Genomic DNA, 15,908 nt, shown 5'->3' with positions numbered 1-15,908 from the left:
TTTATGCAAGTTCCTTAACCTCCCTGAATCCCAGGGGTTGTCAACCCCAAAATGAACCCGACCACAACAGTCTCACAAGGCTGTTAGGGAGGACAGTGAAGGAACTTCTGTGGAAGGCCTCAAAGGAGACCATCCACACCTGTGAACAGCCTCCCTTCCTCCCTCCCCACCCACCCTCCCTCATGGCATGGAGCTCTTCTAGAAAGACCCTTCCAGCTCTTCTGAGACATGATGTTTCCTGCACCCCTCAGGGGATGGGACCCCAGGAGCTTCCCTGGGAGAAACCTTCAACTTCCCTCCCATCAGTTCAAGCACAGAGATCACACAGGTTTGCATCAACCAGAAAGTCAGCTTTATTAGCCCACCACCAGCACAGGGAAAAGGGAGACAGCTGGAGCCGCGCTGGAAGAAAAGGGTCCTGGCCCAGGCCTCCAGGAGGCGAGGCCTGCAGGTGGCAGGATGTCTGGTGGAGGCACATCAGTTCCTGGAGCTCTGGCTCTGGCTCTGGCTCTGGCTCTGGCTCTGGCTGAAGCTGGAAGAGCTCTGTTCCTTGAGGATGGGCCGGGTCTGGCGAGAGGATGAGGAGAAGACTGCAGGAGAGAGGAGAGGAGAAGAGGTGAGAAGAGTTCTGGGAGCTGAGCAGGTTGCTGGGCAGACCCAGGGGCTCTGTGGAGAAGGGCTTGGTTGGCCACAGTGCCTAGGAGCCCCAGGAATCTTACCATCCCGGGAAGAATAGGATTGGCCAGATGAGTGCTGCGAGGATGACAGGCTGTGGGGGAAAGAACGGGAGCATTAGATGTGCTGGAGACAGCAGGGGGCTGAGGGACTGTGAGGCGACACTGGGGTCCCACTCACTGGGCATCCTCGCCCTCCAGCAGGCCGCGGTAGGTGGCGATCTCCTGCTCCAGCCGCGTCTTCACGTCCAGCAGGATCTTGTACTCCTGGCTCTGCTGCTCCATCTCGCAGCGCAGCTGTGCCAGCTGCTCCTCCACATTGCCAATCAGCCCCTGGATCTGGGACAGCTGCATGCAGTAGCGGCCTTTGGTCTCCTCCAGGCTGTTCTCCAGGGATGCTTTCTGTAAGTGGAGATTGGACAAGAAAGTCAACAGAGGCATTCACACCTGTGCCTCCAGGTCTCTGGGCATGTTTCCTGAGAGATGCATGGATTTCAACTCCAGCTGGGATTACTGATTGGATCAGATAACATGGAAAAGACGTATTCCACCTTTCCAGGCCTTAAGTTCTCCATCTCTACAATGGGCACTATGATGGCTCCATTTCCACCCCTGGGGAAAGAAATGCAGGATGGGATTGTGGCAGTGTTGGGGGGGGGGGGTGGCCACTGCTGGTGACTTGGGGGCTTGCAGTGGGGCTGCATCCTTCATACCATGCTGAGCTGGGACTGCAGCTCGATCTCCAGGCCCTGGAACACTCTGCGGAGCTCAGTCACCTCACTGCGGCCGCTCTGTATCAGCTCGCTGTTAGAGGCTACTTCCTTGTTCAGCTCCTCAGTCTGAGATAGGAGACAGGAGCAAAAGGCGTGAGGCTCTCCTAAGCCTCCCCAGCTAGGAAGTCCTGCAGAAGTGCAGAGGACCCAAGCCTTACCTTGCTCAAGAACCAGGCCTCAGCATCTCTGCGGTTCTTCTCGGCCATCTGCTCATACTGGTCACGCATCTCATTCAGGATGCGACTCAGGTCCACACCAGGAGCCGCGTCCATCTCCACATTGACATCCCCACCAGTCTGACCCCGAAGGGCAAGCATCTCCTAGGAAGGAATAGAAGGGGGTGTCAGATCAGCTGACCCCTCTCCTGTCCCTAGGCAGACCCAGCAACACCACGCACTCAGTCTATTAACCCCAAAGCCAGCTAAGACCTCACCTCCTCGTGGTTCTTCTTCAGGTAGGCCAGCTCCTCCTTGAGGCTTTCAATCTGCATCTCCAGGTCGGCTCTGGCCAGGGTCAGCTCGTCCAGCACCCTGCGCAGGCCATTGACATCGGCCTCCACAGTCTGGCGCAGGGCCAGCTCATGCTCATACCTGGCAAGACAGAAGTCAGAGCCTCAGGTCCCATCCTTGAGGCTTCCAAGGATTGAGGTCTGGATGGATAGCCCTACTTCTTTGTGCCCTGTCCTCTGCCCTCAGCCCATCATGATGGATGCTCACTTGGTCCTGAAGTCATCGGCTGCCAGCCTGGCATTGTCAATCTGCAGAATGGGCTGGGCATTCTCCAAGGTGGCTGTAATGATCTGGAATGGGGATGACAGGACAGGAGGTCTGGTTAGTCAAGGATCCTGCTGCTCAAGGGTGAAGGGCAGAGAGGAGCAAAAGAAGCCTCCCTAAACCGGAGGGTCAGATGCCTGGCAGGGCAGGCCCTATATTCCCCAACCAGGCTAAGACACCTCTCCACTTGGCCCAAGGGATGCGCCCACATCTCCCACCAACCCTATCTTGGACCCAAAACTGAGAAACTGAGCTTGTAGTGTAATGAACCCTTGCATGGAGATTTAGAGTTCCAGACCCAGATGAGACATGGAGAGGCTGAAAAGGAACCCTCCACCACCAGTTATCTGGCCACTACAAACGTACCTCTGTCTCCCTGTTTGTAAATGGAATTGCCAGAAAGCAATTTACTCAAGGCCACTGCAGCCCTAGTCTCTCTCAGTGCTCCAACCATCAGTCACCCACCTTGTTCCTCAGGTCCTCGATGGTCCTAAAGTAGGGGCTGTAGTCTTTGGTCTCAGAGGGCCGCTGCCTCTGGTACCAGTCTCGGATCTTCACCTCCAGGTCGGTGTTGGCCTCCTCCAGGGCCCGCACCTTGTCCAGGTAGGAGGCCAGGCGGTCGTTGAGGTTCTGCATGGTGATCTTCTCATTGCCAGAGAAGAAGCCACCATCACCACCACCAAAACCAGCACCAAACCCACCACCAAAGCCACCACCAAAACCAGCACCACCACCATATCCTCCACCAAAGCCACTACCTAGGGCCCCACCAAAGCTGCTGCTGCTGCTGAAGCCACCACCATAGCCACCCCCCATCCCGCAGGCTCCCCCAGAGGAGAAGCGGGAGGAGGTGACTGACAGGCCCCCATAGGTGCTGGGAGCCCGGCAGGATCCTCCGGCCAGGACAGAGGAGATGCGGCTGGAGCCACCACCAATGCCACAGGAGCCCTTCATGGAGCTGGAGGAGGTGAACTGGCGGCTGCAGGAGGTCATGGTGCCAAGGAGGAGGTGAGTGAGCGAGCTGGTTGGCAGAGAGGAGAGAGGGTGCTCAGGGAGGCTGAGAGGATGCTGTGGCTGTCTCAATCCCGGGGATCCTTTATATGCACCTGGGGAAGGCGTGGCCCTCCAACTGCTGACTCCAGGCTCCCCTCGGATTTCGTCACTCCAGTCCCATCTGACTCCCCACTCCAGATTATTCAGCCCAGGGTGGACTCACTCCACTGTGTGCAGAGCCATCTCGGGGTTCCCACCCAACTCTGGGGGTGTGGGGCCAAGTGAAAAACACACACAACCTGGAGTTGGGAGTGACTCAGGCTGGGCGGCCAGGAGTCGGCTCCCATTCCTAGAGCCCCAGGGGACAGCGGGGCCTTGGTGCAGACTGCTTTGTGGCAGTCGCGTCCCCAGGCAGTGAGTCAGGCCAACAGAAGGACTCCCTGCCCCACAGTGAGTGCCTTGATTGAAAGAGGCCTCAGCGATGCCCTCCCCCCAGGCTGTCTTGGGATGCAGCTGTGGGGTTTTACAAGCCAGGCTCTGGAACAGAGCTGGGTTCTTGGTGGCATTCTGTTAGTCTCACTATGTGACCTGAGGACCCTCACCTCCGTTCCCTGAACCTGTTTTTCCAAGACTGGGCTGCAAGACTGGGGAAGTTTTTCTATTTCTAAAAATCCTAGGACTCTCTTTCCCCATTGGCTCTAGCCTGATTCTGCGGCTGCCATGGAAACAGTGCCCACTGCACAGCTGCATTACTGTGCCGCCCTTCACAGCCTGCAGAGGCATGTCCTCTGGTCCCAGGGCCTCAGCTTTCCCATCTGTACAAGGGGAAGACACACCACCAGCCACAAAGGAGCATGCATGGAAGACCCCGTTGTCCCTGCCCCAGGGGCCAGTCCTGGGGCTTTACTTAGCCTCTCCATCCCTCCTTTGCAGCCAGCTTCCCCTGGTGTCCGCCTCTCAAATGTGGCACCCAGGCTTAGGCACAGGCACCCCACACTCCCGCCTAATGAGCACCCCAACTTAGCCCATGCTCCTTGCCTTTACATACTGCCCTCGCCTAATCAGGGGCACCCACCTGTAGACTGTAGTAGGAGAAACTCCCTGTCCTGCCACTAATTTTTATGTGACTCCTGGCCCTTCCATGACCTCAGAGTCCCCACAGGGAAACCGTCCTGCCCAGGGACCAGTTCCCAACAACTTTCCCTCCTGTCCACAGATCCCAGGCTGGGTTTGGAAGCTTTGTTCATTCAGGGGGGGAGGGGAGGAGGACACTAAGAATCTCCAGTCCCCTGCCCCTGCAGGTACTGCTATATCTGGTTCTGTGAGGCAGGCCTGAGGTGGTCTCCTGCTTTAGTCCACAGTCAAGGGAGCTGGGACACAGGAGGGTGAGTGGGCTTCCTAAGTCATCAGTCAACAGGGGCTAAGATCTGAGCCCTTGCCAGTCAGCTCCCCCAACCTGTGCCCTGTCTACCATCCTGAACCACTCTCTCTGAGCTTCTTAAATTTGTATCATTTTCCTGATCCTCAAATTAATCCTGTAAAGTTAGGAGGACTGATGGAGAACCAGAGAGAGGAGGGGATTCACCTAAAGTTCTCTGCTTTAAGCCTTGGAACAGAAACTCTCCGAGCTCCCACAATGCCCTGCAGGTAGGGGCCAAGTAAGGTCAATTTCCACCCACCTTCCAGCAGTGCCTGGTATAATCTCTGCCCACGGTGGGCATAACCTTCACCCGAGAGCCTGGCCCTGCACTGAAAGATGGAGCAAGGGTTGGGGATCTGGACCAAAAGACAGAGGCCTCATTGGGTGCTGGGGGTGACCCATGATACTGGCCACTGTCCCTGTTCTGTTGGGGTGAGAGGAAACCAGAGAGGCCTGCCTGTGCCTGAACTCAGCTGGGGCAGGAAATTCTGTCTCAGCATGACCAGGGCTGAGACATAGGGTTATTGCCACATCTCATTCAGGCTCATGGGCCATCAGCTCAGGTATGAGCAGAGCTGATGCACACACTTTTGGGGATGGACCTGGGAAGAAAGAACCTGAAACTCCCTACCTCTAACCCAAAATATGGGCAAAGGGGACCCCAGAATCAGGGACAAAAAGTACAGTGTCCAGGTCTCAGGATAGGCCTGGAGTTCAACCACAGACTTCACCCTGGGGACTAGAATTGGCCGTTAAGGGCCACCAAACCCCAACCAGAGAGAGTGAAAGACTTGCCCAGGATTGAACAGCATTGAAGTGGAGAAGCAAGACTGGGATCCAGCTCCGGCCCTCACCCTGGGGTCTCAGGGACCTCTTCATCCTCTGCCCCCAGTGTGTGTTTGCACACTCAGACACACACACACACACACTGGTGTCCATTCCAGGAGGAGTCAGGGAGATCCCACACAGGTGCACCACTAAAGGTCTGGGGGTCTGTGTGAGCCGTGAAGCTGCAGGAAGTTGCTCACTGACCCGTCCAGCCACTCAGCCAACACCACAGATAATGTGTCCACTGTGCACCCTGCTAGTCTCCAACCTTAGAAGAACTTGTCACTCATCCCTGGAGAGAGAACTAGAGCCAGGAATACAGCACTCGTGGTAGGAAATCCTGGGGTACTTGGCCCCCAGTCATGCCCCATTACAGGAAGCAGCTCAGGAGGGTTACCCCCCAAGCCTCTGTACAGGAGGGAGCTGCCCTCCTCTTCTGGACCCTCTGACGGGTCCTTGCATGGAGAGGCTGCAGCTGGGCTTGGGAGGAACCAGGCTGGCAGAGGAGTTGGGACAATTCTTCCATGCCAGCAATGCACACCTGCCCCAACCTGGTCAAGGCCGGGACCTCTCAGCCTGGGGGGCACAGAATACAGACTCCTGCCAGATCTAGGCACCCCTCTTTTCCCTCCAGCCTTAGCCCCACTCCTGCCAGGATGAGGTCACGTCACTCTTGAGTTGGCCAGGAAACATCATTGGCCAATGCCACGCCTCAGCTTGTCAAGATCATCAGAATCCCTGTGCAGATTCCGGCCCCTGCTCCAACCCCTCCATTAGCATTGCCGGGACAAGCCTGGTCCTGGGACTATTTTACAAGCTCCCCAGGAGATTCCCATGCTGGGGAGGCAGAAGGCAGTCCAGGGTGCTGGGAGGTGAGCGCAGGGAGGCGGAGGATGGGGGGCTGCACACGCCCAGCCCCTGGGGGGCAGACCAGAGCCACGGGCTTCAGAGCCCCACTGGGCCAGGACAGAGCAGCCTGGAGTTGGGGCAAGCAGAGCAGAGACTGGCAAGCCCTCCAGCCTCTCTGAGCCTCGGTTTCCTTCTCTGGGAAATGGGGTTAACGGCAATACCGTACAGGCATGTCAGAGGAGAAGAAGGGAAATAAATAAAGCCCTGGCAGACTGTGGCCACCAATGCATTTATTCAACAGGTGACTGTGAAGTACCCACCATGTGCCAGGCTCTCAGATTCAAAGAACAAGACAGAGAAGCCCTCAGAATATACAATCTGGTGTGTGAGAGAGGGTGGTAAAGACAGTGCCATGACTGTGTGGTCGAGTCATGATGGGTACAAGGGAAAAGAGGGGGCAAGGTCCCTCGGGGTGAGCAAATGTCTGGGTCCAGACCCTGGCTCTGCGCCTGGTTCCAGAGTCAGGAGGACTTCGGTGGTCCTTTCCCCTCCTGCATGTAACATGCCCACCATGTGAGGACAGAACCGTCACATCCCCTCACACTGGTCACAAACAAGGGGCCTTCAGGGAGCCTGAGGTCCTATCAAGCTCACATCTGCCTCCTTTGTGCCTGGGGTGGAATGGCCCTGACTCTGGTCCCTCTGCTCCCCTCCACTCCCCAAGAGACCCACAGGCCTGCCGCTGTGCACTGCTTGCCACCCCTAAGTTAGGGCCTCTCAGAGAAGACTGTCCCTCTGAGCCAAGGCCAGTGTCCTCTCCTTCCCTGGACTCAGTGGGGAGCCAGGTGCAGAGCCAGGCACCGTCGTGGGCAATGTTGCCCACCTCGTCCTCCCTCCCGCAGGCCACATGCCAGGTCAGCGCCTGCCATGGCATCAGCATGATAGAGGAAGAGTCCCAGTCTGGCTTCCGCTGGCATGGGCGTGGCCTGGGAATCAGGTGTGTGTTGTCATGGGAGAGTGGGTGCGGCTACTCCAAGGGCAATCACAGACCACCGCCGTGGTCAGGGGTGCCAGCAGGGTGGGCGTGGGTGAATGGTGAGCCCTCTCCATGTAGTACCAACACCAGGTCCCCAATCCAGGGTCAGTCGCATGAACCCAGCAGCCTGAGCTTGTTTGGGGTGCCCAGATAAAGTCACCAAATTTCCCCACACCATTCCTTGGGGGCCCCCTCGACATGACAGCCACTGTCTCTGCTGGCTCTGCACTCACTCTCTGCACACGGGGGTACTCCACCCCCGCCACCCACCTCCTCCATTTGTGGGGAGGGACTTAGACCCCAGCAGAGACCCCAGCCAGAGCTGTCACCAGTCCTCCCTGCACTCTGGCCCCTTCTCATCCACCCCATCAGGAAGAGTGGATCCCTAGAGTCTCCAGAAGAGGGACAGCACTGTCTGAGAGCCAGTGAGGCTGGGCACCTCTTCCCAGCACAGAATGGGCCCCTCCCACGCCCTGCTCCACCCCAGACACACCAGGCTCCAGAAGAAGGACTGAGTCACTGCTCCTGGGAGCCTCAGTGTCCCCATCCATACAATGGGGTGCCTTTCCCAAGACTCTCCCCACTTCCTGGGACTGGTTCAGATAAATGAGCTCACCCTCCAGGATGAGCCATCCACAGCCCAGGGCTGGTTCTTCTGGTTGTGGTCACAAGTACAGCGGGGACTGGGGGAGTGGGCCTCCCGCCTGCCCCCATCGGAGCCATATTGTCATTGCTTCTAGGCAGCAGAGAGGCATCAGCTGTGATGGAGAAGAGCCTGCCTGGTTTTGGTCCTGCAGGTGCCCCCGTGACCTCATCCCCAGGCTCCAGCCAGTCCAGGGGTGTCAGGCTAGAAAGGCCATTAGCAGCTCCTCTCATCCCTCATTTTACACTGCAGCTTCTAAGGTCCAGAGATGACCTGCCACCACCCAAAGTCCCCACATCCCAGTGACCATTGTTCTGGCCATTGCCCCCACCTGCTTGTCCCATCTCTGCTGGTCCCAAGCCCCCACCATGCCAGGCCTCAAGGGGCTCTGGATGCTCCTGTCCACGTCCCTGGGTTCCCACCCTCACCTCGGGGCACTAGAAGATACTGCAGGACCCTGGTCTGATCCTGCAGAAGCTGAGACCCACCCCCCTTCCACCTGCAGTGAACTGGGGTGGGGAAGGCAGCGCCCCACCCAGTGGCTTCCGGATTTACTCGAAGGAAGACCCAAGTGTTTCCTCAGACTTGCAGGTGTTTCCTCATTATTTCCCACACCTGCCACTCGCCTGCCACCCGAATGAACCAGGGCTGGTGCTCAGAGTGCCCCGGGAGTGGCGGGGGCAGGACTGTCCCTCCTCCCCTTCCCCACCAGGCAGTTTCCCCCGCTCCTTCATGACACTCCCACCCCAGGCAGGAAACCAAGGGGGGCCTGATGGCCAGGGAGAAGGGCCCTGTCCCCTGGGCACAGCCACCCTGCGGAGTCCCCCACCTTGCCTCACCCTGAGCTAGCTGGCCGTCTGAGACATCCCCAGAGGGGCCCCGCCCTCTCTCCCACACAGTCTAGGGCCACAGCCTTCCCAGGAACACAAGCCTGCCAGCCCCTATTCCTGGGTGGGACCACGGGAGCCCCTCTTGGGGGTTTCCTGAAACTCCCACGGAAACCTGGGCCCTCACCCCAGCCTGCCTCCCCCACCTGCCCAACCTCCGGACCTCTCCCAGTTCTCGCCCACCTCCTGCCCCCTCTCAGGGGAGGAGCAAGGATTGGATGAGTCATCCTTGGGATTCAGTCCTGCACCTGAGATCTGTCCATTTATGGATGAGAAATGAGGCTCAGTGAGGGGAAGAGACTATACCAATGCTCAAGGTCACAGAGCTACCCAGGAGGCCACCTAGGCCCACCCTGATTCACTGACCCCACCCCATGTCTGGCTGGACTCGGACTATTCTCCAGATGACCAGGGGGAGATGACTCAGGAAGCAGCAAAGCAACCCCAAACTCTCCCCAGACTTCCTCTCTACCTGGTCCAAGCTGACCCCTGACCTGCACATCAACAACGGTGGGGGTTTGAGGATTGCGTCCCCTCCCCTCTGTTCCCTTCCAGTCCACCCTGTGTCATTTGCACCCACTTCAGTAGCCAAGACAAGCACACAGTTTGCCTCTGGGTCAACGAGCTTTATTGGAATCAGGGGGGACAGTGTGGGAAAGGGGCTGAAGCAAAGCACTGAGGCTAGAGTGGCTGGAGGCTGTGGGACAGCCACCCCCCTGACACACGGGGGGCTGGCCAGGAGGGGCCGAGTCCTCAGCGGGTGGTCTGGTGGACCTGCTCGCGGGAGGAGATGACCTTGCCATCCTGGACCTCTTCCACAATGGTGCGCACCTGTCGGGTGGTCACGGCTGCAGGAGGAACAGGCACTTAGAGCTCCACTCAGCCTCTGGCCCCTGCATGGCAGCCAGCTCCCTCCCCTGGTCCCCTCCCAGCTGCTGCCAATGTCTGTGCTGGCCCCTCAACATCGCATGGCACACGTGCCCTTCCTGCCCTTGCCAACACCTCCGTTCCATCCCGTCCCTTCCTGGTGATCCCATGCCTGTCTTTGTTCCCTGGACGGGTTATTTGATTCTGACACGCTGTATCCTTCTGCAAGAGAAGGGCCATGTAGACCGGATGCTACGTGAAAGGGGTTCTATCTCCATTTCTCTGCAGTCTCTAACAAGGGATTATGCCTCCAGCTGCCCCATCGAGACAAAATCCAGGTTCCCATCACCCCCATTAGACCACAAACCCAGGGCTAGGATCTGTTTTCCCATTAGTCTGGGATCTGGAGGACAAGTCCACATCCCTATCTCCTGCTAGGCTAGAGTCCCCAGAGACAGGACTGGTTTTTGTTCACCTGTCAGGTCTCAAGAGCAAAGCTCATGAGACCCTGTCTCTCTATTCCCATCAGGTGAGTCTCCACAGCGGGGACCATGTCTCTCCATCAGACTCCAGGGCAAGGACCAGTTCCCTGCCCCGCCCCTCCTCAGAACAGCCAGGGCCTCTTATTTGATCCTTCCCTGAACATCAACTCTGAGTCCTAACAGAATCACCCCCAGTCATCAATGAGGAGCTCCTTGGGGACCCTGTCAACATGCAGCTGGGTTTCCTGCCCCCTGCCCACCCCCAGCCCCCAGCCGTCAAGGTCCTTACGTTCTTTTGGCTTGTACTGAGTCAGGCTGCAAAAAAAACAGACAGGGAGGAGATTAGATGTAGGTCTGAGAGTCCAACCCCTGCCCCGAGGCCCCCAGCCCTGGTCCCGGCCCCCACGCACTGGGCATCCTCGCCCTCCAGCAGGCGGCGGTAGGTGGCGATCTCCTGCTCCAGCCGCGTCTTCACGTCCAGCAGGATCTTGTACTCCTGGTTTTGCTGCTCCATCTCGCAGCGCAGCTGTGCCAGCTGCTCCTCCACGCTGCCAATCAGCCCCTGGATCTGGGACAGCTGCACGCAGTAGCGGTTCTCTGTCTCTGCCAGGCTGCCCTCCAGGGATGCTTTCTACAGGAAATGGGGGAAGCAGGGCTCAGTGAGGGTGACAGTGCCCCCTCCCCAGCACCGGGCCCACCCCCCCCCCACACACACACACAGAGCAGCATTCCTACCATGCTGAGCTGGGACTGCAGTTCAATCTCCAAGGCTTGCATGGTGCGCCGGAGCTCGGAGATCTCGCTCTTGCCGCTCTGCACCAGCTCGCTGTTGGTGGCCACCTCGCGGTTCAGCTCCTCTGTCTACGGACAGGACATGGGACAGAGCAGATGAGCCTGGGTTCCCTTCTCCAAATCAGATGACTCCTCTGGCCTCCATATGCTCAGCCCAGGTTCAGACAGGCACCTAGCTCTTCTCACTCCCTAAGGCCACGGCCACCTTTCTGACCTTCCCTGAACCTCTGGCCTCCTCCCAAACTGTTGGGAGCTGTGCCTTCTCACCAGCTTCCCACTTCCTGAAGCCCAGGAAATGGGCTTTGAGATGTTGAATTCTTCTGGTTAATCCCCTCAAGTGGGAGGCAGAGAACAGGAAACTTGAGAACCAGCCAGGACATGTAGCCCGGCCCCTGTGTAGATCCCGACTCCTTAGATAAACTCCCTCTGCCTTTCTTCCTTGGAGACTCCCCTCCTCCCCACTCATCCCTCAGGCCCCAGCTTTTGCCAAGTTCCAGGTGTGTTGGTGCAGTGGGTGACCCTGATCCCCTGCATCCTGGCCCCTCACTGAGGATGGGGCAGCCCTAAGGTGCCAGGCAGTGAGTTACTGTTGGGGCTCATGCCCCTGCACCCCATCTGGCCTGCAGCGGCCCCACCTTGCTGAAGAACCAGTCCTCGGCATCCTTGCGGTTCTTCTCTGCCATCTTCTCGTACTGGTCGCGCATCTCGGACAGGATCCGGCTCAGGTCCACACCAGGAGCTGCGTCCATCTCCACATTGATCTCACCGCCCACCTGGCCTCGCAGGGAGTTCATCTCCTGTGGACAGAGGGATGTGGCATGAGTATCCAAGCCTGTTTGAGGTCCCCACTCCCAAGACTCCCCACACCCTTCATCTGGGTCTGTCCACTCCCTGCTCCCACCCACCCGTCTTCCGTTCTGCCCGGCTTCTTTCCTCAGACCCTGCTAGGGATTTCTATTCCCCTGCTCACTCTGGGGCTTGCCTCCATCATTATATTGTGCCTCCCTCGTTAGACTGAGGGCTCTCCAAAGACAAAAATCTAATTCTTAGGCCTGTGCCCCCCAAATTTCCTCCTCCAACTTCCAAATGTATTCGTGTACAGTTTTGAGGGTTTAAACTGAGGCAAGATTCAACCTCCCCACTCATCTGCTGTCATTGTGAGGGAGGCCCTGGTGGGTCCAGGAGTTTCCCTGGATGCAGAAAGGCAGTGTGGTACATGGGGGAGGCTGCCCTGTGGACCACAGGGATCAGGGCTCTTCAGACAGGGCAGCCCTGTAGGGTGACTAACCCAGCGGGCCTGCTCTGCCCTCTCCCACTGCCTCAACCGCAGCCCAGCCCCAGGGCCCTGCCACCCACTCCTCAGCCTCTTTGACCTACTGCCCCTGCCACCTCACCTCCTCGTGGTTCTTCTTCAGGTAGGCCAGCTCCTCCTTGAGATTCTCAATCTGCATCTCCAGGTCAGCCCTGGCCAGGGTCAGCTCGTCCAGCACCCTGCGCAGGCCGTTGATGTCGGCCTCCACGCTCAGGCGCAGGGCCTGCTCCGTCTCAAACCTGCAATGGTAACCAGGGACTTCAGTGCAGGCTACTTGGACTTGCAGGACAAGGTCCTGGCCCCTCCCCTGCCTTCATTCTGCCAGGGCTCTAAGGGCTTTTGAGAGGGTAGAGCGGAATCAGAGTCCAGCCTGTGGCCCTAGGACCATCACAGAGCAGGACCCCACACTCACCCGACCCCCTTGCTTCTTACTCTCTCTCTGCCTCCCTCCTCCCCTCCCTCTCCTATCACCTGCCTAAGCCCAGTGACCCTCAGACATCACTGCATTTCTCATCCTGGACTAAGGTGTGGCCTCTTAGCTCCTAGGACTGCTGCACCCCAGTTTCTGGACCTAGCAATAGGGGATTCCTGGCGTGAGGAGGCTTGCCCCATGCTCTCCCTACACCAGCCTCCTGACTGCTACTTACTTGGTACGGAAGTCATCAGCAGCCAGACGGGCATTGTCGATCTGCAGCAGGATGTTGGCATTGTCCACAGTGGCTGTGAGGATCTGGGGGGGTGGGAAAGCAATCAAGTCAGCCCAGCCCCCAATTCCAAGCAGGCCTCCCTGCCTGGGGGCCGGGATGAGCTGCCTTTTCAGGAACCCCATCTTACCACCAGCCTCACCCCTACAGTGTGCATCATTGTTGGAAGAGACAGGCAAGAGGGACTCTCATGAGCCAAAACTTGCCTTCCCTACCCCATCCCTAACCCCCATGCTGGATTTGCCCCTAAGGCAGAGGAGGTGACCAGCTAGGAAGGTGGGAGCACCAGAGGAGAATGGGAGAATGTCTTCAGCCCAGACATTCAGCTCTCCCAGAATTCCAGAAAGCAAAGAGGGGATGTGAGCATGCCCCTGTTGACAGCTGACCAGATGGTGCCCCTGAGGGTCTCCCCCCAAAGGTTGCTAGAGGAACCCTCTCCAATAGTGATTTCAAATCACAAATCATTACTCCTGCTAAGTGTTAACCTGGGCTCCATCAGGCAGCCCCACCTCCTGGGTTTGCTGAGCCCCAGTCTGGAGGGACAGGGAAGCCAGGAAATCCCCAAATAAGGCCCATGAAAGGTCATCCCCATGCTGAGATCATCCCTCCCCTCCTCCCTCTCCTCCCTGCAGGTGCCATCAGACCCCCATCCCATTACACCAGCTCCTTCTGGACTCTTCTGGACTCTGCTCCAAAGGAGAGAGATGCCCATAGGTCCAGATGCCCCACAGGGGCCCAGCCCTCCGCATGCACCTCCCGTCCTATCCCACAGCCACATGAGGAGACTAGACACTGCCTGAGGAGAAAGTTGAAGCTCCAAGGAGCCTCAGGAGGCCTGCTTCTCCATGGCCCAGACTGCTGCCCCAGGAAAGGGCAATGTGGGCCACGTAGGGTCCCAAGACAGGCTCTTGGACACCAAGCCCTCGACTCCCCACAGGTGGCAGCCCCAGACTAGACTCCAGGCCTTCCTCTGCAGGAGATGGGGAGAGGTCATGCTCCCCTGGGCCCCTCCTGCAGCAGGCCCTACCTTGCTCTTCAGGTCCTCGATGATGTGGTAGTAGTGGCTGTAGTCGGGGGCGGGCCCAGGGGCCTGCTTCTTGTACCAGTCTCGGATCTTCACCTCCAGCTCAGTGTTGGCCTCCTCCAGGGCCCGCACCTTGTCCAGGTAGGAGGCCAGACGGTCGTTGAGGTTCTGCATGGTGGCCTTCTCACCTCCGGCCAGCAGCCCATCAACACCCCCAAAGCTGCCTCCATAGCTGCTGCCAGAGCCAAAGCTATAGCAACTAGAGTAGTTGGCACCCCCCAGGGCACTGCCCAGGCCACTGGCGGACCCCAACCTGCAGGAGCCGCCGCCCAGGCTGCCAGACAGCCGGCAGGAGGTGCGGGATGAGCCGCCCCCGAGGCCGGAGGAGCCCTTGATGGAGCTGGAGGAGGTGAACTGGCGGATGGTGGTGGTCATGGTGGCAGCGGGTGGCGGGCACAGAGCGGGAGGGCTCAGGAGGAAGAGAGGCGCCAAGGTGCGTGTCACTGCCGGGGCTCGCCCGCTTCCTTTATAGGCCGGCAAGTGGGCGTAGCGATTACAACAGGCTCGCTGCTCTGTTTCCATTCCCCTGGGCTTTCATCACCCTTGGCTACCTGCCAGCTCCCAGGTGGCTGCGGGCCCCCTCCCCTCCCAACATCAGGACTTTGCCTCATTTCTCCGAACCCCCGCGCTGGGCGTCTGCGTGTGCATGTGCGTGTCTCTGGTCTCAGGCCCGTCACCTGTGAATCAGGCAGGCCCTCCAGCTACGCTTTCCCATGACCTAATACGGAGAAGAGGAGAAGGCAGGACGTCATCGTGACAGGCCCTCCCAAGCAGCTGCCATCCCAGCCAGGCTGCCTGGACGCTGGGTCTGATGGGGAAATGGGGTGGGCCCCCACCTGAGGTTGCTTTCCTTTACCGCACGCACACCACCCCACACTCGTGGCAGTCCCGGTGCTGGGGAGGCAGAAAGGACGAAGCGCCCATCTGCCTTGGAATCTGGACCCGAACCCACCAGCCCCAACCACTCAGGAACTCCCTGAGCCTCGGGTTACTTGTCCAGGTCTCAAAGGAAGCCAGGGCTTAGCAAGGGAGCCAGGTCGTCATGCCCACCTCACTCCAGCCTAGGCTGACGGGGCTTCACCAAGACGTGCACCCATTCTCCCAAGGACTCCCCTTCTGTGAAACCCTGACACCTAGGGATGCACTCCTGAGGCGAGGGCTCCATCTGGCCAGCTTTCTGGCCCTGCCCCCACTCCTGGGTCCTTTTGGAACCCAGCCTTCTCTTCTAAATCTTTCTCTTCCTCCCTCCTACAGGTGACATCCGGGGCTGAGGTGTGCAACGAGGAGCTTAGCTCTAGGATGGGGAAGTAGGGGGCCGTGGGAGGAGCCTGGTGGCAAGAGGGTATCTGCGAGGGGCGGGTTCATTTCCACCCTCCCAACCTCTTCAATACCCCCAAGAGACCTCAGGGAAGGGTGAGGGGCCACAGGCCCTACAAAAACCTAAAGGACAGTGCTCAAAGAAAGACCCCTCCAACCCTTCCTCTCCAGACTCCCCAAGATGCGACTTCCCAGGGTGACCATGGGCCCTGCCCCACAGCTCCACCCTGCCCTGCCCACCATCCCAAGCCCAGCCCTGGGTCCCAGGGTCCCGACAGGCCCGCTGGGTGGAATGTGGTCGTGTTTCAGACTGCCGATGGGTTCCACCTCCCAGACAGGCCCAGACAGCAGCTGAGAGCGTTTCCCCAACAACCCAGCAGCTGCCAAGCCACCAAAGCAAACTGGTCGCCCCCCACGCTCACATGCACAGTGGCCTCCCCGCCCCACACACACCCCCAGCTGAGCTGGGCAGAG

General features: G+C 58.7%; 2 protein-coding genes across 2 annotated transcripts; both read right to left on the bottom strand.

Moving 5' to 3' along the window:
• Positions 1 to 386: 386 nt before the first annotated feature.
• Positions 387 to 3,269, bottom strand: LOC124979887 (keratin, type I cytoskeletal 16). Its single transcript, XM_047544742.1, has 8 exons — positions 2,686 to 3,269; positions 2,164 to 2,246; positions 1,881 to 2,037; positions 1,606 to 1,767; positions 1,388 to 1,513; positions 856 to 1,076; positions 720 to 769; positions 387 to 590 (listed from the first exon to the last, which is right to left on the bottom strand). Exons 1-8 carry the CDS (start codon positions 3,211 to 3,213, stop codon positions 478 to 480), a joined length of 1,440 nt encoding a protein of 479 aa, XP_047400698.1. The 5' UTR covers positions 3,214 to 3,269; the 3' UTR covers positions 387 to 477.
• A 6,217-nt stretch (positions 3,270 to 9,486) lies between these two features.
• On the bottom strand, positions 9,487 to 14,569 carry LOC124980052 (keratin, type I cytoskeletal 17). The gene is made up of 8 exons (XM_047545158.1): positions 14,061 to 14,569; positions 12,977 to 13,059; positions 12,412 to 12,568; positions 11,653 to 11,814; positions 10,961 to 11,086; positions 10,636 to 10,856; positions 10,515 to 10,540; positions 9,487 to 9,724 (listed from the first exon to the last, which is right to left on the bottom strand). Exons 1-8 carry the CDS (start codon positions 14,490 to 14,492, stop codon positions 9,630 to 9,632), a joined length of 1,302 nt encoding a protein of 433 aa, XP_047401114.1. The 5' UTR covers positions 14,493 to 14,569; the 3' UTR covers positions 9,487 to 9,629.
• Between the last annotated feature and the right edge of the window lie 1,339 nt (positions 14,570 to 15,908).

This window comes from Sciurus carolinensis, chromosome 3 (assembly GCF_902686445.1).
Source record: "Sciurus carolinensis chromosome 3, mSciCar1.2, whole genome shotgun sequence".
NCBI classification, from domain to species: domain Eukaryota; kingdom Metazoa; phylum Chordata; class Mammalia; order Rodentia; family Sciuridae; genus Sciurus; species Sciurus carolinensis.
Note: the sequence above shows the minus strand (reverse complement) of the source record. Positions and strands in the feature narration are given on the sequence as shown.